The sequence below is a fragment of the Aspergillus ochraceoroseus genome, assembly GCF_002846915.1.
Source record: "Aspergillus ochraceoroseus IBT 24754 chromosome Unknown P175scaffold_11, whole genome shotgun sequence".
Taxonomy (NCBI): Eukaryota; Fungi; Ascomycota; class Eurotiomycetes; order Eurotiales; family Aspergillaceae; genus Aspergillus; species Aspergillus ochraceoroseus.
Genome location: NW_024468486.1, coordinates 207,501 through 228,024, shown reverse-complemented (window position 1 = coordinate 228,024; position 20,524 = coordinate 207,501). Strand labels below are relative to the sequence as shown.

At 50.8% G+C, this 20,524-nt stretch overlaps 10 protein-coding genes across 10 annotated transcripts in view; 6 read left to right on the top strand and 4 right to left on the bottom strand.

The window, feature by feature from the left end:
• Positions 1–391: 391 nt before the first annotated feature.
• P175DRAFT_0526694 (uncharacterized protein) lies at positions 392–3,907 on the top strand (the record flags this gene model as incomplete). The annotated part of the gene is made up of 2 exons (XM_040899482.1): positions 392–497; positions 531–3,907. The coding sequence occupies 2 exons, from the start codon at positions 392–394 to the stop codon at positions 3,545–3,547; spliced, it is 3,123 nt and encodes a 1,040-aa protein (XP_040748617.1). The 3' UTR covers positions 3,548–3,907.
• Positions 3,908–4,041: 134 nt separating this feature from the next.
• Positions 4,042–6,295, bottom strand: P175DRAFT_0504983 (nuclear export protein Noc3). The gene has a single exon (XM_040897996.1). It carries the CDS (start codon positions 6,267–6,269, stop codon positions 4,149–4,151), a length of 2,121 nt encoding a protein of 706 aa, XP_040748616.1. The 5' UTR covers positions 6,270–6,295; the 3' UTR covers positions 4,042–4,148.
• A 156-nt stretch (positions 6,296–6,451) lies between these two features.
• P175DRAFT_0519280 (DCN1 family protein) lies at positions 6,452–8,662 on the top strand. The gene is made up of 5 exons (XM_040899095.1): positions 6,452–6,913; positions 7,018–7,061; positions 7,593–7,663; positions 7,725–7,899; positions 7,963–8,662. Exons 1-5 carry the CDS (start codon positions 6,830–6,832, stop codon positions 8,396–8,398), a joined length of 810 nt encoding a protein of 269 aa, XP_040748615.1. The 5' UTR covers positions 6,452–6,829; the 3' UTR covers positions 8,399–8,662.
• A 13-nt stretch (positions 8,663–8,675) lies between these two features.
• P175DRAFT_0504979 (Mpv17/PMP22 family protein) lies at positions 8,676–9,975 on the bottom strand. The gene is made up of 4 exons (XM_040897995.1): positions 9,779–9,975; positions 9,401–9,676; positions 9,059–9,325; positions 8,676–9,000 (listed from the first exon to the last, which is right to left on the bottom strand). The coding sequence occupies exons 1-4, from the start codon at positions 9,920–9,922 to the stop codon at positions 8,944–8,946; spliced, it is 744 nt and encodes a 247-aa protein (XP_040748614.1). The 5' UTR covers positions 9,923–9,975; the 3' UTR covers positions 8,676–8,943.
• Positions 9,976–11,077: 1,102 nt separating this feature from the next.
• P175DRAFT_0404709 (uncharacterized protein) lies at positions 11,078–11,857 on the top strand (the record flags this gene model as incomplete). Its single annotated transcript, XM_040893013.1, has 1 exon — positions 11,078–11,857. A coding segment is annotated over one exon (780 nt), but the record flags the coding sequence as incomplete, so codon positions are not given.
• A 747-nt stretch (positions 11,858–12,604) lies between these two features.
• On the top strand, positions 12,605–13,696 carry P175DRAFT_0504977 (uncharacterized protein). The gene is made up of 2 exons (XM_040897994.1): positions 12,605–12,851; positions 12,920–13,696. Exons 1-2 carry the CDS (start codon positions 12,670–12,672, stop codon positions 13,656–13,658), a joined length of 921 nt encoding a protein of 306 aa, XP_040748612.1. The 5' UTR covers positions 12,605–12,669; the 3' UTR covers positions 13,659–13,696.
• A 106-nt stretch (positions 13,697–13,802) lies between these two features.
• P175DRAFT_0504976 (gamma-glutamylcyclotransferase family protein) lies at positions 13,803–14,912 on the bottom strand. The gene has a single exon (XM_040897993.1). It carries the CDS (start codon positions 14,579–14,581, stop codon positions 13,961–13,963), a length of 621 nt encoding a protein of 206 aa, XP_040748611.1. The 5' UTR covers positions 14,582–14,912; the 3' UTR covers positions 13,803–13,960.
• Positions 14,913–15,680: 768 nt separating this feature from the next.
• On the top strand, positions 15,681–18,479 carry cdc48 (AAA family ATPase CDC48; the record flags this gene model as incomplete). The annotated part of the gene is made up of 6 exons (XM_040900285.1): positions 15,681–15,715; positions 15,773–15,800; positions 15,853–15,908; positions 15,987–16,236; positions 16,335–17,826; positions 17,890–18,479. 6 exons carry the CDS (start codon positions 15,681–15,683, stop codon positions 18,477–18,479), a joined length of 2,451 nt encoding a protein of 816 aa, XP_040748610.1.
• A 190-nt stretch (positions 18,480–18,669) lies between these two features.
• P175DRAFT_0504972 (uncharacterized protein) lies at positions 18,670–19,682 on the bottom strand. The gene has a single exon (XM_040897992.1). It carries the CDS (start codon positions 19,581–19,583, stop codon positions 19,008–19,010), a length of 576 nt encoding a protein of 191 aa, XP_040748609.1. The 5' UTR covers positions 19,584–19,682; the 3' UTR covers positions 18,670–19,007.
• Positions 19,683–20,457: 775 nt separating this feature from the next.
• P175DRAFT_0560897 (uncharacterized protein) overlaps positions 20,458–20,524 on the top strand; it is a gene marked incomplete at its 5' end in the record, with an annotated part of 1,447 nt that continues 1,380 nt past the window's right edge. Inside the window, one exon of the mRNA XM_040901008.1 lies at positions 20,458–20,524. This exon is cut by the window's right edge and continues 54 nt beyond it. Within this exon, the coding sequence (XP_040748608.1) occupies positions 20,458–20,524 (67 nt within the window).

Here is a 20,524-nt window from a genome sequence, read left to right as displayed (position 1 = left end):
TTTATTTCCATTCTTTCTGCATCTGAGCATAGGATAATTCGTATCTCACCATGTAAGTTTCCCCAACTCTATTCAAAGCTTAAGACCAATACTAAAGAGTGATGTCAATATTAAGCAGGACTCTGTAAAGAGGGAACAGTCCAAGTAAAATCCAGAGGTTTTATTCTATGCCTTCCTTCACTTTTGCTGTTCCCTTTGTAGAAAATGCGCGCATTGGCCAGAAACAGAGGAATAAGATAGACCTTTTCGCTAAAACATTCACTCTTCCCTAGAAACACAAGCTAAGTGTGAAAGAAGCTCGAATAGAAAATTTCCGAAGGCATTCCCCTTCAACCTATCACTTCTCTGGATTGATCCTCACACTCAGGTTTGATATCAGTTGCTCCTCGCCATGTCCCACGTCGAGGGGAACGCGTGGGCTCAAATGAAGGCCAAAGAAGCACACCGACAACTTGATCCAGGAAAAGGCAAGTCTCTCTCTCATCAAGTGTTTCGAGGTGTATGGTATTACTTGAACTAATCTCAAGCAGATACTTCTAAACAGACCACCCCCCGCAAGTTCTCAGGACTAGACTACGACGCTGAACTAGCCCTCCCCATGCCTAAACCGCGTCACGTTCGTCCATCAAACGAGAGGTCACCTTCTGCATCAAAGCCAAAGGTCTTAACCAAGCCTAATGTCACGAAGAAGCGATCTACCACCGAACCAACGAGATCGTCTGAAAGCAGCACAGCTGCGAGTGAGTCTACAAACGCCCAGAAGAAGAAATCAAAGGTTGCAGCCCTCAGATCGAAATTTAGTCTCAAAGACATTGGCAAGGAGTTCCGGAGAGACATTCCGCCTCTCAGCAGCATGCCTAAACTGGGTGGTGTGGGACAGAGTCACAAAGGCAAGCGGTCTTCTGATCTTGACAACCAATCTGAATCCCAGCACCCTCATAACTTTAATGAGGAGCGGCTGTATATTCCGAAGTCAAGAGAGGAAGGGGATGCCCCTCCGCACTCTGCTCCGCTGTTTCAGACCTTTTCCACTCTTTGTCGCTCGGTGGGCTTAGACAAGGCGTCTCGCACTAGCGGCGTGTCTTCTTCCTCTTTGCATACCCCGACGAAGCTGAGCAGTGATGGGAACGCAGAGGGGAAGTTCAAGCATGCATCTGTTCATAATACGGACTTGGGTCCCAGTGCAACCAACCAGCATCTGGAGACGCTTTTGCTGGATGGCTCGTCTCCTCCCGCTCGTGCAGGCGAGTGCAGCAATGCCGGAATCCCCGAGGTCATCCAGGTTCAGTCAAGAGTCTGCAGCCTGGAAGCGCAAAATGAGTCTGATGTGCCCGAGACACCAAAGACTCCACCGCCCCTTCCTCTGCCGCCTATTGATCAAGCAGCCTACTCGCCGTCTATCTACGATACTCCACAGAAGGTGAGCGGGAAGACATCGGAATCCTCGCCGCAGGGGAAAAATGACGGGAACCAGATGAGGCAGATGCCGCTCATCGTGTCTTCGACTAATCCTACGGGAGGATCGAAAGAGAACAAGGCAGGAGAGAGTCGTTTCCCGCCGCAATATGGAATTGCTCCGTCTGTTCCCACCAAATCGAGGGCTCGACAGGAACATATCCAGGATGATGGCCAAAACCACAACCCCTTCAACGAAAATAATTTCTTTGCTGGAGTGACCGGCTATGGAGGGTATGCGCCTCCCCCTTCACATCCCGGGTATCAGAACACAGTGACGTTGGAGCAGCAGCTCACAACTCATGTGGACTCGATTCATTACCATGTCGACACGGTTGTCAATAAGCTCTCGAGAACGTTTGAGGATAGCAATAACTGGACGATGGATCAAATCTTGAGGCAGGTGGATGCCGTGTCTGATATCGCCCGACTGATCAATTCTCGGACCGTTGTGCAGGCAGAACATGTGAAGGGACTGCAACGGCTCATGATGGATGTCCGCATGCAGCTCAACCTCTTCCAGCAGGAAGCACGCCAGTCGGAAGATCGACTGAAGGGCTTCGTTCAGCAAGAGATGGCCAAGCTGAGAGGGGAGCTGGGGGAGTTCCTGCAGTCCTCTTCTGGGGGTTCTTCTAGGGGTTCTTCTAGGGCTTTGGCTAGAGAGAACCAAGGATACCACGAGATCCCAAAGACAGCCCGAGAAGGCAATAAAAAGATTCAAAACAAGAGACAGCCACGCCAAATCAAAAGGGATGACTTTGTGGTGAATAAAAGCACAGAAAGCCACCAACAAGCAGCAGCGGTGGGCGGCCCCAGTCAAGAACCAAGCTCTACTAGATCAAATGTTTTGTCCACCAGGAACCAAGTCATTGAGGAGCAAGGTTCTAGTGAGAATATCCCAACACCGACTGCAGCCTACCGCACTCCTTCAACAGACAATCAAAACGACATCATTACCCCCGTCCCCCATCAAGCCATGCACAACCCCCCCGGCGAAGAGTCCTTGGGAAGCCCCGAATCCAAAGCCGCTAAGTTGCGGGCCCAGGAGATCGCTACGCAGGAGAAGGAGAAGAAAAGACAGAGCCTGGAGCACACATGGCCCCTAAACCGTGAGTCTGAGAACAAACCCAGCAGTGCGTTTAGCGAAGATTTGAAAACCCCCCAGAAGAAAGGCAGCATGTTTAGTTTCCGCCGTCGACGTGATGGTGACAATCATTCGGGAAGTAGATTTCTTCGCACTCCGCGCCGCAATAAAGACGGCAAGGCCGGCGGCGAACAAGGCCAAAGTCCTGGTCTCGCAGTACCGGTCTATTCGAAAGCGCTCGCTACGACCTCTGACTCTGCCCCCGCTCCTGATACGGCCAGTCAAGCCGGTGCAGATCCCCAGCTCAGCAAACCACAAAACAACAGCCCGAGCATGATCCATCCTGCGCTGCGAAACACGCAGCAGAAACAGATCATGCTGGACCGCGAGCAAGCAAGACGGTATCCCCAGTCCCGCCACGGAACCGGACACACCCTGCGCGTCTCGCAGTCCCTCCAAACCTTTGGGCCAACTTTGAAACTCCCTTCTTCTTCTTCCCCTCCGCCGTTCATGCCCTACGACGCATGCCGATACCCAAGTCACCGGTCTGGGTCACCAGCTTCGTCGACATATCGGAACGCGATGCATCACCACCAGCCCGGGACCATGGGTTACCCGCACCACTTGCATCCAACTCCCCATTCGCAAGCAAACCCTCCTCCACCTCTAGCTCCAGCCATACCAGGTCCAGGCCCAGCCCAGAGCCAAGGAAACCTGATCCTGCCTCTTCCTCTTCCTCCTCCAAGCAGTGGCCTCCCCATACTCCCACGTCAAGGCCCTGCACCCGTGCCATTTGCCGTCCCCGTCCCGGGCCCAACCAGATCACCACCGGGCGCCTCACACACGCATATGCCTCCACCTCCACCCGCATGCACTCCATTCGCAAGAGGCGACTGTTATTACGGCTCATACGTGTACGAAAACGGCACCATTGTCGCGAGCAGACATGCGCATCCAGCTGCGAATGGAAATGCAAACACAGCCGCAGATCCAGAGACGCCCGACTGACTCCATTAACGCCACTCAGGAAGCTGTCAACTAACTGGTGGAACCGCGGTTCCAATCATGCTGTCGAAGAAAAAGCAGCCAAGACCCCCCCCCTGTTGGATCGATCTCCTTGGGTTTGTTTTTGGTTGCTTGTGTGGTAGGTACCGAGTTATGTTGTGTTGGTTGTGTTGTGTGGATGGTATTTGCATTGCATTTATTTAGCTATCCTTCCTTATTCTATACACCCAGTGCCCAGCAGGTGGGGTTTGGCACGCTTGGTTTGGTAGGATGGAAGTGAAGGGATTGCTTTGACTGGATGTTGTTGGTGGTCTGTGTGGTTGGTATCTATGCGGATTTCCCTTTTTTTTTTTTTTTTTTTTTCCTTTCTACCTTCTTTTCTTTTCTACCCTATATCCAAAAGAAAAGAAAGCCAAGGCAGAAGAAGGAACGAAGATAGATATCTTATGTGAGAGTAAAATAAGCACTACAATATCTTTCGCCAAGGGCAACAAGAATGAAAACATCAATCAGATAGATATATTGAAAATTTAAATCCTACCTAGATATCCTAGAGGATTGGATTATACATGGATTCATAAGATAGTTATAGGATGGATAGATACTAAGCCTTGGCAACCATCTTCTCAATATCCATCGCCGCATTCCTCACCTGCGGACAATAATGTAACCGTAACAACTCCCCCTCCCAGACTGTTCCGGCAAAGACATTGGTCGCGTCAATGTCGGTCGCGTAGGGATTAAAGACGCCGTCGCCCTTGCGCTCCTCGCTATGCCACAGCGACGAAATCCGACGACTGTGGTGCTTCGTGACCTGGTTGAGGAGCGAAAGCGTCGCGAGCGCGGACTTCTCCGGGACTTGGAGGGAAGTCGTCATCAGGCGTTTGGTGAAGCTACCGACGCGGACGGGGGGGGGCATGCCGTTGGCACGGGAGATAAGAGACGCGTTCAAGCAGCGGAGGAGGAGGACCATGGGAGTTTGGAAGTTGACTTTGGTGCGCCTGCGCTGGACCGCCTTGTCGTCGTCGTCGGCGGCGGCGGCGGAGTTGGGGTCGGGGAGGCGCAAGGCTTTGTCCGGATTGTATTCGACGTCCGGGCTTGTGGAGAGAGCGTACAGCGAGCGGTACAGGTGTTTGATGAAGAAGCTGAGGTCTAGGTGTAGGGTTGTGGCGGCTTTGCTCGCATCTTGGCCGTCCAGGAGGGCGAACGCGGTCACGGTGCAGAGCAGGGATTCGCGGAGCGAGTCTCGCGCTGCGGCGGCGGCGTCGAGAGTGTTCATGGATTGTGTGCTGTCATCCGCTTCGGCGTCCTCAGTCTCATTGCTCGCTTCGTCTTGTTCGTTTTGCTCGGCGTGGCCAATCAGGTCCTTGAGGGCTTCGAGTAGGTCTCCGAAGAAGTCCTGGTTAATCATGCGCGCGTATTTGGCGAGACCCTCGAGGACGGGACCCATGAGGTGAGGGACTCGGAGTTTCAGAATGCGAAAGTATGTGCCGAACACAAGCTTCAGTGTCTCCGCTTGGTTTTTGTCTCTTTCTTCGTGCGAGACCAGGGCGTCGGCTTCTTTCATGTCCTTCTCCACAGCCTTGCGCTCCTTCTCGAGTTTCCGGTTGCGCTTGGTGCGGAATTCCTTCTTGTTTTTCATCTTCTTGGCGCCTATGGGCTCTTCCTCGGTTTGGCGGTCCACCCGGTCTCTGGAGCCCTTGGAGGAGAATTCCGAGAGTAGTCGTAGGCGCAGGAAGGTGTCCAGGACACTTCCGTGCACTCGGAAATCCCTTGCCTTCATCATCTTGGACAGAAGACGGACAGCCTCGAGGGAGACAATCCCATCATTGTCTCGATAAAAGACTTCCTGCAGGGTATCCCGACACTTCGCAAAGTCATCGTCAACCCGCTTCCTTGCCAGTTGATTGACGATGATTCGCAGCAATTCCGCGCGGAAGTTGAAATGAGGCACGGCCAGAAGAAGACTGCAGGCACAGTTGATCGCAATGCTCTTCAATCCAGCAGCCGCGTCGCCCGCATCGCTCTTCGAGGATTTCGTCAAACTCAGGAGAGTCTGGATATAGTGCTTGTAGCCCGAGAGGAGCGACTGTTCGAAGTTGCGGAGCTTGCGCACGTCTTTCGAGATCTTTGCGGACATGTCTTCTTCACTAAGCGGACGGATTCTATATCCCGGGATGATATCCTTGTAGACAGCAGCCTGGGCGGCCAGGGCCAATTTCCTCACCGCAACGTGTGAGCCCTTTTCCACCATCTCCGCCATGGTCTTGAACGCCGAAATATGCTCTTCGGGATCTTCATTGATCAATGTGGCCACTTTCGCAAGGTCCTCTTTCGCTTGAAGAATCTGCAATTTCACCGGAATCTTAGGGGTCTCTTCTTCGTCGTCGTCGTCGTCGTCTTCATCTCCCTCGCTGTCTTCCTCCTCGTCGCCGTCCTCGTCATCATCGTCGTCAGTCCCAAGGAAACTGTCCGCATCCTCAGCTTCAGATTCGACATCCTCCACATTCTGTACACCTTCTGCTGTCTTAATAGGTAGCCTGGTCCTCTCCTTGTCCTTTCCGTTCAATTTGCGCGGTCGGCGTTCGTAGTCCTGCTCGAGATCCCATTCGGCGGCGGGCGAGTAGAAGTCACCTAGCTTGGTGTGAGAGGAGCGAGAAGAGTCATTTTGCTCGTCATCTGGAGGACTCAACCGTCTCCGTTTGGTTGTTCGTCCAGGAGCCATTTGTGTTCCTTTCATTTGGGTTGAGGTTGACGGGGAATTGATGAAAATCCGAACTTGACTTTTTTTTTTTTTTTTCTCCGGACGCCAAGAAATCCACGATCCACCTCGCGTTCTGGACGGAAGAGACAAAAAATACCTACCCGAGGGACCTAATCTAGTTGTACTCCGTATACGACAGAATTATAGCATCATGATGATAGGATCTTCCTTTCTCAAGAGAATATGTTATCTGTCTTTCTTTTCCGTTAAAAGAATATACATATACAATAATACATACATCCTGTTGATGGTTACCGCCTCGTCTGACTAATATACAGGACTTCCCAAAGGAGCCTAGTGGTTCGACATCCCCAGCGCCTCAGAAAACGGCAACCAAACAATCTCTCGAGTCCAGAAAGAAGGCGCCGTTCGATCTCTTGCTCTGAGCTCATCTTTTGGAGAGATTTACTTCTTGAAATCTGGGGGGGTTGTCTCTCTTCCCTTCTCATTCGCCCTTCCTCTTCTTCGCAACCCACAAGACTACTACCATTTACCCCTCCTCTCTTCACAGTCACCCCGCTATGCCTCCTTATTCTGCTGCTCAGAAGCAGCAAATAGCCCAGTTTGTCAATTTCACTCAAGCAAAGGATACAGTAGCTACAAAGGTACCCTCCCAGCCCGCCGTGTCTTCGGCTTTGGCTATTTTATGCCGCGTTGTCGCTCGGAAACCCCATATCACGTGACATATCTGTCGCTGACGGTCTTCCAGTTTCTGAGGCAGACCAGATGGAATGTAGAGGAAGCAATTGATGCGTAAGTGGTGGATCTGGAGTGCCTTTTACCCTACCTATCTTTGCAGCCTGCGCAGTGTGGCTGGAGACAAAATGCATCATCATCATCATCATCATCATCATCATCATCATCATCATTACCCGCACACCGGTCCTGCGTAGATGGCGTCTACGTATTATTATCATTGTGATTGCGAGAGCAGCTGGCTGGAGAAGTTCTCTTGACTTAAAAGAACAAAAAAAAAACAAATCCGCACCTTGGAATATGACATAAATGAGAATCTATGCTTGCTTCAAGCCTTGCCATAACGAAGCTCCATCATGTCCTCCTATTCTTGGTTTCAAATGTTAATGGAGAGATAAGTGAGGGAAGGAAGGCAAATAGGACAATCGTTCAAAGAAATCTCATCTTTCCCATAGATATATATATATATATCTATATATTCGGGAAATATCTATGCAGGATCAGGCGGCGGGTAACGATGCAGTGCATATGGAATGAAGCCAGGCCCTCAATCACACACCTAGAAAATGTTCACTGACGAGAATACAGCTTCTTCCAAAGCCCCCAGGGCCAAGGAGGAATCACCACCGCAGTCAACCAGATCTTCGACACATATCGAGGTGACCCTTTTCTTCCCGCAAGGATACCCAAGTCCACTCCTAACTAAACTGACTGCACCAGAATCCCCAGAAGACAACCCAGATGGCATCGGCATCGAAGGCGCCATCCGGTTCCTAGGAGATATCCAAGTAGAGCTGGACGAAGTGGCCTGTCTCGCCATCGCAGAGCTACTCCAGTGCCCTTCTATGGGTGAATTCACGCGCGAGGGTTTCCTAAACGGTTGGCGAGGCGTCGGGTAACCAATCCCTTCTTCCCCCTTCCCCCGCAAGTTGAATGACTGGATATTGACAGATGAAAGCTGCGACACAATTGAAAAAATGGCCACCCACGCCGCAAACCTCCGCGCACGTATCCCGCTAGAACCCGCACTCTTCCGGCGCGTATACCGCTTCACATTCCCCCTGTGTCTTGTACAAGGGCAGCGCAACCTGCAGTTCGAGATCGCCGCCGAGCAATGGAAGCTCCTCTTTACGCCAGGAAAGGGTGGGATCCAGTGGACCACGCAGACCTCGCCGTGGCTGAACTGGTGGATTGAGTTTCTGGAGGGCCGTGGCAAACGACCCGTGAATAAGGATCTGTGGCAGCAGGTAGAGGTGTTTATGCGTAAGACGCAGGAGGATGAGGCCTTTGGGTGGTGGAGTGTGGATGGCGCGTGGCCGGGAGCGTTAGATGATTTCGTGGCGTGGGTGAAAGAGAAGAGGGGGAAAGGCGGCGAGGATATGGAGGTTGAATAGTAGTTGTGCGAGCTTGGTTATCCTACCTTTACGTATGACCTATTAACGAACTTTTGTGTGTCTCCCTCCCCTCCTTCATGGTTTCTACTTTCATCCAATCTCTCGAGAACGGTCACCTGAAATCCTAGTACTCCTAGTTGCGATCGGTCGCATTGAAAGGGGGCTATTACTACTAGATTGATTGGTATTATAAATTCCCAGTATGTATGTAGTAGTATGTAGAGCCAGATTAAGACAAAACAGAGAAGAACCATTCATCATAAGAGTAACATAGCTAGCCTCATCTCGCACACGCAAGAGAAATCCGATGAGTATGTCTTGAGGGGAGGTGGGTAAAAAAAAAAAAAAAAAAAAAGAAAAATCACATGAGAAAGTAGTTTTGAGGTCAGAGGAAGGGTGAGGCGAGGAGGGTAGGAGGGTCGACTGATCTATATGCCGTGATGCGATTCTTCGGCTGTGACTGACAAGAATACGGATCATAGAGGTCTATCGCGCGTGCTCGACCCATGCACGGGATTTATGAATTGCGCGGTATATACACATCTTTACCGGTAGTCACCCTTCTCGTACTCGCTGCCGGGGCCACGGCGTTGATTGTAATGCTAGCAAAGATTAGATGTCAGGAGGTTGTTCAGAGATCCTGTGGCGCATTTCACATACCTTGCGGAGAGCCTCCAGGCGCTTCTTCTTGGTGTGGGTATTGACGTAGGTCCCAATGAAGAAACCGATGATGTTGAAAAATGGCACCCAAGTCTGCTCAGGGAGGAACTTCTGGGCAAAGGCCAAAGCCAGAGGCGAGGTGATCCAGCTGACCTTCATGACGGGCATGAAACCGGCCTTGACGGTGGCGCGAACCTGGTGGAAGTTCCGCGCGCCCGCGATGATCGCCATCGATGCCAGGTAGACAACATTTTGGATCGGCGAAACCTGCGACGGTGGTTAGTCCCCGGCTGATAAAGGACCTACCCCCAAAAAAAACCAATCGAAGCGAGAAGAACGTACAACCAGATTGCTGGCGAGGATCTGGAGAACCTTGGCCTTTAGGCTGGTGCGGCCGGCGAAGACGCGCTGGAGGACGCCAACCAGCACATGGCCCAGAGGGGCACTGATAAACATGCCATACAGAAGCATCTTGGGAACACGGGAGCTGAAGTAATGGCCATGCTTGGTGACATCACCGGCGAGGTAAGAGGCGAGGAATTCTTGCACCGCGGAGAGGGCACCGGAGGTCAACATCTTGGTGCGCAGAGGGTTGGCCTGCAGTTCGCGCAGATACATCTATTATTTGGGCGGCGCCAATTCCCGCGTCAGTCAATCGGACAAGCAGAGATAGTTATGACGCGACAAGGCCTTTGTCATGGATGAGGGAGGCCAACCTACCGCGAGATAGCCGGTCTGAGGGTTTCCTCCAGTCAGGCGCTCGCCAACCTTGTGCGCCAACTCCTTGGTTTCTTGTCGGAGAGATGTCTCGGCGACATCTTGGACGGTTTCCTGGATCTTCACGTCCTGGAACTTGACGGACATGATGGTGGATGGTGTGGATACTGAGAAGAGGGACGGGACTGCGATAAGAGAGGGGACCTGCAGCGATTAAGAAAACGCGGTGAGCTTGGGAAGAGAGAGGGAAAAGAAGAAGAAAGATGCGAAAAAGATGTGGCGGGTCAAGACCGAGGAGCACAAAAGGATTGATTGATTAATTAGAAAAACATGGGGTTGGAGGGAATTCTGGCGAATAGTACGACGCCGGCAAATCGGGACAGGGGCGGCTGTTTGTTTATTTTCAACAGGAAGAGGGCGGCGGCGGCGGCTGGAAACCAGGTGTTGGAGAAGCTTACCGAGGAGGTGAACGGTTTCAATTGGTGGTGTGGAAGTATTATTAGTTGGGGTTAATTAATTCATCAGTCAATATCCAACTGGGTATAGAAGAATAAGAGCAATTCAAAAGAAAGAAACAGGAGAGAAAAGAAAGATCTGGAGATGGATAGATGGATGGATGGAAGATGGAAGATGGAAGAGGATGATGATATGATGCCCGACTTCTTGTGTCGCTTCTAAGAAATCACGGGCCAGCAGGCGGTTTCGGACTCCGCCGACATCCTGATTTTCATGATTTCTCCAGCCACATCTTCCATGGAATTATATTACTATATTACTATATAGATGTTGATTTAGTTTCCCCTGTGATTTTATAAATCTGTGGGGTCTAATTCTCCATTGACATATATTCAGGATACAGACTCTACAGATGATGTCTGGAGCTGCATACTTGTATACCTAGGTAGTCCTATAACCCTATGTTTTATATCTCCATTGATTTGCTATAATCTCACATGAGAGAGAGAGAGAGTACCTACTGTATGAATTCTTTGCTATGGAAACTGACTTTGTTGATATTCCCTCATTGTATTCACTCAATTCACTGTAAAGCTCAAGACAAACCCATCCCCATCATCACCATGTTTCTCTTTCTCCTCTTCCCGGTTCTCCTCTTCCCCATCCATCTCAAATCCCAATCTCATGTCGTCGATCATGGCAAATGATGAAAACAGAACCCCAGGATCTACTGCCAGAGAAGCTGATCCGATCTTGTTGAGACCTCCTCCAGGATTCATCTTTCCCCTCACACACCAGAATCAAGACACCCAGAACACCAATCCTACAGTCCCTCCTACTCTATTCTATACAGGACGTCCGCTGGTCATCTCTCGTACCCGCCAACCTGCTCCCCGCCAGAACTACTGCTACCACAGCACCGTCACACGCCAGTGGAGAATTGACGAATATGAAACCTGTGATTCGTGTGGCAGGATACCCTTCCTCAAATGGTTCTACCTCTGTACCGAAGATACTTCAGGTTACTTAGACCCAATTGACCCCGAGGGGTCCCTCTTGAGCCCTTGGATTACTGATGCTATCCTGTCGGGCGAGTACACCAACGAACAGAAGGAAATCATCATTCAACAAAAGCTGAAGGTCCTCAGACTCTGCGAGAAGCAGAGAAGTCCGTCTCCGTCTTCATTAACTGCACAGCCGGACGAAAACGGGGTTCCATCCTGCCATACTCCTGCATTTCTAGCTGCAGATGCACCAGGTGCTGGCTTACCACAGTCACCCCCAGCGCCCGCTCGATGCAGCTACAAAGCATGCCAACATTGTGAGCGCAGACTCCAGGAGAGAACCTGGGTGAGCCTCAATGAAGTCTGCAACGAGATGGACGCCAACCCCCCCAGTAGTGCGTGGGACCTGTGGGATAGACCTGTGTCTGATTTCAGGATCGTTCGCAACTTGGGGTTACGGTCCCCTAACCCGCCTCCTCCGCCTCCGCATCTTGCACCACACGTGCCGCGAAACCATCGGCTGAGAAGCCGTCATCACACCCGAAGCTGTCCGAGTTTCGACGTGAACGGCCTTCAGGGCGTACTTTCAACCATAGATGAAGGATCCGAGGAGATCGAGATCCGCAGTAGTGGAGTGTTTACTGACCTGAATCTGCATGACTTAGATACCGCGTCGAGTTCACGTATGGGTTCTGTTGAAAGTGATTCTCATAGCAACATGACCTGAATTTTCAGTTTCCAGGAAACGCTGTGAAACAGTGAATCCCCCCCCCCTAATATCTGTTGCAGCATTGATGAAACCCTAGTCTGGCTGGACCTGTCACAATATGAACAGGACACTAAATCTGGAGCAACTGTGGGTGATGACAGACAGGCATGGTTGTGTGGCCAGGCTACGGGAACATGGAGTCCATGTCGTTATTCTCATAGTCTAAAGGAGCGTCTCTTTACTCTGGCCTAGTTCCATCATGGAAAGTGTCCAGGTATCGGCATAATGAATGGAATCCCAGGGAGAAATTTAACAACTTGTACTCCGTAATCCACACTGGCCTGGATAAGCCGTCAACCGAGGAAGTGGGTCTATAGCATTCATTCAATTATGGTACAGTGGAGGATGGCGTAGAGCAGTAGAACACAGCTTAATGTAAGCGCAACATACAAATATCTTGGAACATGTTCCGCATTATATTCCATATTCGTCAGGATTATCCGCAAAGGAATCTCAAGTGTAGCAGGCAGTTAACTACAGAGTATAGTTATGTAACTAAATCCCGTCACTGATAACTAAAAGATAACTCTTTCCGAGCCTCGGCTCCACACTGGATCGGGTAAAATCAGTGAGATGGGATCGTGATGCCGTTTCCCTACAACTTCTTTAATATTCATCGGGCCCAGCCAGTTCGTCCCCATCTTCTACCCGGTTTACAGTTCGCCATGGACGACTCCGAACGACCCCCGGATCCCACTCATCCTGTCAACATGCCCAACGAAGCATCCAGGACAGAGAAGCCCGCCAGCCCAGCGGGGAACGTGCCCGTGACGTCGGGAGAGAATGCTCAGCGCCGGTTGTTGACAGCTCTCCGCGCAGTGGATGTAATTATTGCGCGATTAGACAAGTAAGGGAATCTTGATTTGTATCTCTCTCACCTCATTCTGTCCTGGGCTAATTGAACCCGTATAAAAGGGCTATGTCAACCGCCAGCGGCCAGGAACGAGTCTTCGCATTTGTCGGCTATACCTCTCATGTATTACATCACATCCTCGCCTCTGCTCCCTGGATAGCCCTCCAGACACGCTTGGGTCTTCTTGCCCGACTTCGATCGCGGTCCACCAAGCCAACAACAACAACAGAAGCAGCCCCTCAAACATCCCCGCTTCTCGCCCTTTCCTCTCTCATATCGGAAATCCGGTATTCGCTCAGACTTCTTGGACTATTCCCCCTGTGGACCTGGGGCTCCGGGACAATAAAATCCCCCCCCTCAGATCGCATCATATATGCCCTGACCCTGCTGCAGGTCATCTCGAATATGATCTACCAAGCATCGGAGAATGTGGGCTTCCTCTCCGCGAAAGGAGTAATCTCGAAGCGATGGATAGACCGACGGGGCGGAATCGATAAGTGGTATCTCTGGAGTACACGGGCTTGGTTGGGGCATATCGTCCTCCAGTATTTTGTGCTGTGGAGAGCGAGGGCCCTCCGCCGGAAGGCCGAGGCGGAGGGTGCCTCGAAGGAGAAGCAGGATGCGCTGAAGGCGGAGTACCGCGGTTGGAAGAAGAGTTTGGTAAACAATGTTTGCTGGACACCGCTATGTTTACATTGGAGTGTAGAGAAGGGTATTGGCGTTCCAGGACAGCTCACTGGTTTTGTTAGTTTCTTAGCTGGAGCGTGGGGATTCTATGATCTTTGGACTTCTACTGCGTAGTCGTCTTGTTACAAGATTTTTTTTTTTTTTTTTTCGTCATCTTGTCTAGAGTCTGATTCGCTCGGACTTGTATATGTTTTCTAATAGATACCTACTCTGGATTTAGAGGAATGGACGGACTTTGAGTGAATAATAATAACAATAGCAATAATAAGTTTGGGAATCTTGCTACGGGTATCTCTTCCCTGGACGGAACTTGGGGTAAGCTAGGGTTCTAAAAGGATTCTAGTTCTGCTCAGTCGTTCCTAGTTGAACCTGATCGAAGAGCCAGACATCCATTACGTAGGTTGACGCCCCCAGAGTCACCTCATGGCTCCGAACCCCCAGTACAAGCCATTCCGATCCGACCGTTCCAGCTGATCTCGTCGCTGATGCCCTTCGATCTGCTCGTAGAAAGCACTCCCCAGGAAGTCATCGACTGCCCAGTACGTGTCTCCCACCGGTATCAGCCCCGCCTTACTAGGACCGTTGAACGCAAACGTACCCGCATCCACGGGCCGCATCTCGGTAATGTCGTTGTGCAAGTCCAGGGTATCTCGCTGTCGTACCATCACCCGAACGTATACCAACTGCGTAAGCCCACCTTCGACATCGTAGATCCTATTCCGCTGCTGTTCATTCAGCCCGAAAACGAGCATCCCTTCTACCAAGGTTTGCGGATCACTTGATGGCGCGATCACGGGGAGGTTTTTCTCTGCGATGAGGGACAGCTCATAGCCCCGGAGAGTAGCGGGCATCATGTCAACATTGGCGACCTGAGGCAGTTCCAGGAAGTATTTCAGAACGGTGGGGAGCATCAGGGCTCCGTAGATGAAACGTGGGGGGCAGCTGGATTTCGCGAGGAGTTGCGTTACTTCCTCCTTTGAGAAGCTCTGGGATAGCGCTTGTTTGAAGTCTTGGGGGTATGTTGGATCCCACTTCATTGTTGCTAGACCCCCTCCCTGTCAGCGGTCTCCCTATCCCTGGAAACTTTTGTTTTGTGGTTCTCGATTGCTGCTCTGGGATATACCTAGTAGTCGCTTGCAGACAGAAGAAGAACTTGAGGATGAGCGAGACGCTATGTACACGCCATGACGGTTTATGAGGTCAACATCTCGTATTTTTGTTTTCTGAGACTGAGTCTAAAGTAAAAGGTAAACAGATGAATATCAATATAGGGATCAGTCTAGTCTAGGTGGAGAGATCGTTCATAGACAGGTTCATTCACTATTAGAGCCAAAAAGAAAGGGGGAAAAAAAAAAGACAACAACAAAACAGCCTGACGAGGCATTTTGCACCCCCTTCACCCTGTAGAATCCCGTCATCTTGGAGTGAAGTTGTTAGGCCTGATCTGATGAAGGCTCGATCCATGGCTGGCAGGAACCAACCCTGGATGTTGGGATGTTGTGGTGGTGCCTGAGGATCCCAGGCATCATCTGGCAACATCGCCACAGATCGATCACCTCGGAGACATGCACTTCATAGTACTCCGTAGCCTAGGGAGATAAGAAAGAAAATGAAAAAAAAAAAAAAAAAACATAGTAATCAAAATAGTCTTGTCTCTACAACAAGAACCAGGTGGAAAAGCGAAACAATTAGGTTGCCAAAGAGTTGGTGCTACGACCAGGTTCCATGCGCTTCTCTCTACTATATGTAAAGGCGGTGGCGACAATCAGGAATCTTTCTCTGGCTTAAGTCATCAACCCCGGCGGGTTGAGTTATCGTCACCTCACCTCTTAACAACTGGGAGCTGCCTCTCTCTCTGGTCTGCTTCTCACCTCCAAACTCTCTCCTCCCCCAACTTCATCCATCCCCTCCCCTCCCAATTTACTTCGTTCCTTGACCATCTCCGTGGTCTCTTGGATCTTGTCTCTCTGCTTTACTTTCCCTTCCTCTTCTCTTCTTTCTTACCTTTCACCTCTCTTCCCTGTTGCTCGGCGTTCCTGATCCGGCACACTCCACGTCTTCCCTAAACCCATCTCGGTGTACGTCGTTGCTTTACGAGCTTATTCGATCCCCTACATCTTCGTATCTGTCGTCAAGATGAGCTCGGAGCCAGAACACAAGAAGAAGCTTCTGTATGTGCCGGAATTCCTGCCGGGTAATCTGTCGTGTAACTAACTGAGTCTACTCAGCGATGCTTCCGGTGCTGAGAAGAAAGAGGTAATTAGATACATACGATCCGAGTCATCAACATTCTAACTCCATCTGGCAGGAGCTTGATACCTCGACAGCTATTCTGAAGAAGAAGAAGAAGATTAACTCGTTGATGTGAGCTTCGTCCCAGCTGGCGAACCCGTGAGGGGTCACGTCACATCCAGCATGCTAATGAGTTGTCTTGAACCCCAGGGTCACCGATGCCGTCAACGATGATAACTCCATCATTTCCCTCTCCAACAACACTATGGACGCGCTCCAGCTCTTCAGAGGTGATACAGTCCTGGTTAGAGGCAAGAAGCGCAAGGAAACCGCTTTGATTGTGTTGGCAGATGATGATCTCGATGATGGAAGCGCCCGCATCAACAGGGTCGTTAGGCACAACCTCCGTGTCAAGCACGGAGATATGATCACCGTTCACGCTTGCCCTGATATCAAATATGTATGTTGTTTCTGCGTTTCCCCTGGGTACTCAAACCCCTCCGCCCGTCCAGTCACTGACCTGGTTTTCCCTTTTTTTTTTTTTTTTTTTTTTTTTAGGCCAAGCGTATTGCCGTCCTCCCCATTGCAGACACCGTCGAAGGCCTTACTGGATCTCTCTTCGATGTCTATCTTGCTCCTTACTTCCGTGATGGATACCGGCCTGTGAAGCAGGGAGATCTCTTCACAGTACGAGGTGGTATGAGACAGGTCGAGTTCAAGGTTGTGGAGGTGGACCCCCCAGAGTACGGTATTGTCGCCCCAGACACCATTATCCACAGCGAGGGTGAGCCCATCCAGCGAGAGGATGAGGAGGGTAACCTCAACGAAGTTGGCTATGACGACATCGGTGGGTGCAGGAAGCAGATGGCTCAGATCCGTGAATTGGTCGAGTTGCCCCTTCGTCACCCCCAGCTTTTCAAGTCGATCGGTATCAAGCCTCCTCGTGGTATTCTCATGTACGGCCCTCCCGGTACCGGTAAGACTCTGATGGCCCGTGCCGTCGCCAACGAAACCGGTGCCTTCTTCTTCCTGATCAACGGCCCCGAGATCATGTCCAAGATGGCTGGTGAATCCGAATCCAACCTTCGCAAGGCTTTTGAGGAAGCAGAAAAGAACTCCCCCGCCATTATCTTCATCGATGAAATCGATTCCATCGCTCCCAAGCGTGAGAAGACCAACGGAGAGGTCGAGCGTCGTGTCGTCTCTCAGCTCCTGACCCTGATGGATGGCATGAAGGCCCGTTCCAATGTTGTCGTCATGGCTGCCACCAACCGCCCCAACTCGATCGACCCTGCTCTCCGTCGTTTCGGTCGTTTCGATCGTGAGGTCGACATTGGTATTCCTGACCCTACTGGTCGTCTGGAGATTCTCCAGATCCACACAAAGAACATGAAGCTCGGTGGTGATGTCGACCTGGAGACTATCGCTGCCGAGACTCACGGTTACGTGGGTTCCGATCTGGCCTCCCTCTGCTCTGAGGCTGCTATGCAGCAGATCCGTGAGAAGATGGATCTTATCGATCTTGATGAGGACACAATTGATGCAGAGGTTCTTGACTCCCTTGGCGTGACCATGGAGAACTTCCGCTACGCCCTCGGCGTCTCCAATCCTTCTGCTCTCCGCGAGGTTGCTGTTGTGGAGGTTCCCAACGTCCGGTGGGAGGATATTGGTGGTCTGGAAGAGGTCAAGCGCGAACTTATCGAGAGCGTCCAGTACCCTGTGGACCACCCCGAGAAATTCCAGAAGTTCGGCCTCTCGCCCTCTCGTGGTGTGTTGTTCTATGGTCCTCCTGGTACTGGTAAGACCATGCTTGCCAAGGCGGTGGCGAACGAGTGTGCTGCCAACTTCATTTCCGTCAAGGGCCCCGAGCTGCTAAGTATGTGGTTCGGTGAGTCTGAGAGCAACATCCGTGACATTTTCGACAAGGCTCGTGCTGCTGCTCCCTGCGTTGTCTTCCTCGACGAGTTGGACTCTATCGCCAAGTCCCGTGGTGGTTCCGTCGGCGATGCCGGTGGTGCTTCTGACCGTGTTGTCAACCAGCTCCTGACTGGTAAGTTTGGTGTTTCCGCGGTGCATTGTTATTGAAGGGCAAGCTAATCGTGAGTGAATACAGAGATGGACGGTATGACTTCCAAGAAGAATGTCTTTGTCATTGGCGCCACCAACAGACCCGAGCAGCTCGATGCCGCCCTCGTACGTCCGGGACGTCTCGATACTCTGGTTTACGTTCCTCTGCCCGACCAGGCCTCCCGTGAGGGCATTCTCAAGGCCCAGCTCCGCAAGACGCCTGTCGCCCCCGATGTCGACATTCCCTTCATTGCCAGCAAGACCCACGGTTTCTCCGGTGCCGATCTTGGATTTGTCACCCAGCGTGCTGTCAAGCTTGCTATCAAGGAATCTATCTCCGCCGAGATTGAGCGCCAGAAGCAGCGCGCGGCCGGTGGTGAGGACGTCAAGATGGAGGATGAGGAAGAGGATGAGGAAGATCCCGTCCCTGAGCTTACCCGTGCTCACTTTGAAGAGGCCATGAAGTCTGCGCGACGATCCGTCAGCGACGTCGAGATCCGCCGCTATGAGGCCTTTGCCCAGAGCCTGAAGAACTCTGGTGGCAGCAGCTTCTTCCGCTTCCCGTCTGCGGGTGAGGTGGCGGATAATGCCAACCCATTTGGTGAAGCCGGTAATGACGACAGCCTCTATGACTAAATTTTCGTTTCTCTTTTTCCCTTGTTTTTTTTTTTTTTTTTCTTCTCTTATTTCCAAGTTACTCTTTAAATCATGGTTTATGTGTCGCCATTAGTTAGATCTAGCCGAGTTGAGGATATAGATTACTGGAAACGGTGCAAAACGGATCCTCCTCGACAATATTGAACTCATTGGTTTTGAAATTAATCATTTTGAACTTCATCCTGGGTTGATTATTGTGAAGTAGTAGTAGTTTATTGGTATCAAAGATGATTAAAGAGAAGAAGAAAAAAAAGCCGCTGTATCAACACCAAACCTCCTGAGCGCCGCAAAGCAAAGAAGAAAAGAAGTCAAAACAGTTCCGTGAGGCAAAGTAAGAACTCGAAAGAAAAACAATAAGAAACAGAAATCCTCGGATACGACATAGTCAATGATCTCCACATGCAAGAAGGAATGGAATCCAGCATCAAGAATCAGAGGATCGATCGTATCGTCTCATATCATATCAAATCTCATATCATATCAAAACCTCATTTCATTCATATGGTATCATTTACTCGCCTTGCCCGATTTCGACTTTTTGTCCCCCTTCTTGGCTGGACTTGTATCACCATGATTCAATCCACCTTTCCCTGGCGCACCAAGACCAGCACCACCGGACTCACCGGCCGTACGGTCATTCCCTGTCCCCTCCCCGTCGCCATCATCTCCCAGGACCACGACCTCCCGCAGCACATCCTTCAGCGCGCGGACCCCCTGCTCCACGACGGACTCGGGAATCCGCACGTCGACACTGTCAACCGCGAAGTAGTAGGACCCGGGTTCCGCCTCGCCGGTGCCGTTACTGCTCTTCTCGTCCTCTGCGAACACGGGGTGTTTCCGTCCCTCGGCGGAGGCGACCACGGCTTCAACGACTTCGTCGAAGCGCTCGCACCGTCCGGCGCGGAGGAGCTCCAATGCCAGGCGGCGGATCTTCTCGGTCCAGCCTAGGCGCTGTAGCGAGCAGAGAAGCGTCGCGTGGAGGTCTTCCAGGGTTGCGGTGGAGGCGAGGTACGCGAGGAGATCGGATTCTAGGGATTCGGCGGTTGTGGGGGTTGTAGGGGGGGGGGCTGAAGATGTTGGCATTTTCTTTCTTTCTTTCTTTCTTTTCTTATGGTATCTTGTGGGTTTGGGTTCTTAAGTTGGGGTTTGAGGGTTTTTTTTTTTTTTTTTTTTTTTTTTTTTGGAGTGAGAGGCGGAGGCGGAGGCGAGACGGAGGTTAAAAGGATGGATATCTGGAGAAGGAGGAGGTTCTCGCGCTTCAGCTTGGTTTGTTTGTAAATGTAGTGCTTGTATTTGAGGCTTGGTGATTGGATTCTTCCCGGATGCTTGATGGGAGGGGATTTGGACTATTCGGTCCTGGTTAGAGCTGGGGAGGTGAGGATGCGGAGGTGGCTTTGCTCTGCTCGGTCCGAACGTAGATTTTGTAATCTTTTCTAGTTAGAATAAAACTAACCTGGACAACAAATGGGATGGACCTGGAAAGGATATAGTAGATAATAAAACCAAGGAGATGTGTTACTTACTATTACTCTCTATGTATATATCAATGCTATAATGGATGGTCAGTGTTCATTCTGTTTATAGTAGGGAGTGAATTTGGGCGGCTTAATCTTCTGTGAATGAATACTCTACTACACTCCAACACAATCCAGTTATTCATTTATAATCTCAACTTGAACTAGATGATGATATTGTGCAGCCTACAGATTGGCATTATTGTACAGTCGATATGGGTTGAATTCCTGGTCTTGAGATATATATCATCTGCATCCTTATACCTTCATCTCACTTCCAACCTCCATACTCCCTCAACATGCAATACAAACGTCTTGACCAAAATAAAAGGTGTCTAGACGACCCAACAAGTGGTGAGATCTCCATTCTAAATCATTTGTACGAACTGATCTAATTTCATAGGGCCTGTTTCCGATTCCGAATCCTGCCTACTATTCAGTGAATGACCTTCCCACCCGAGCACAAAACTTCCACCGAAGACTATATAGAGGCGCTTGCTTATCGAGCCT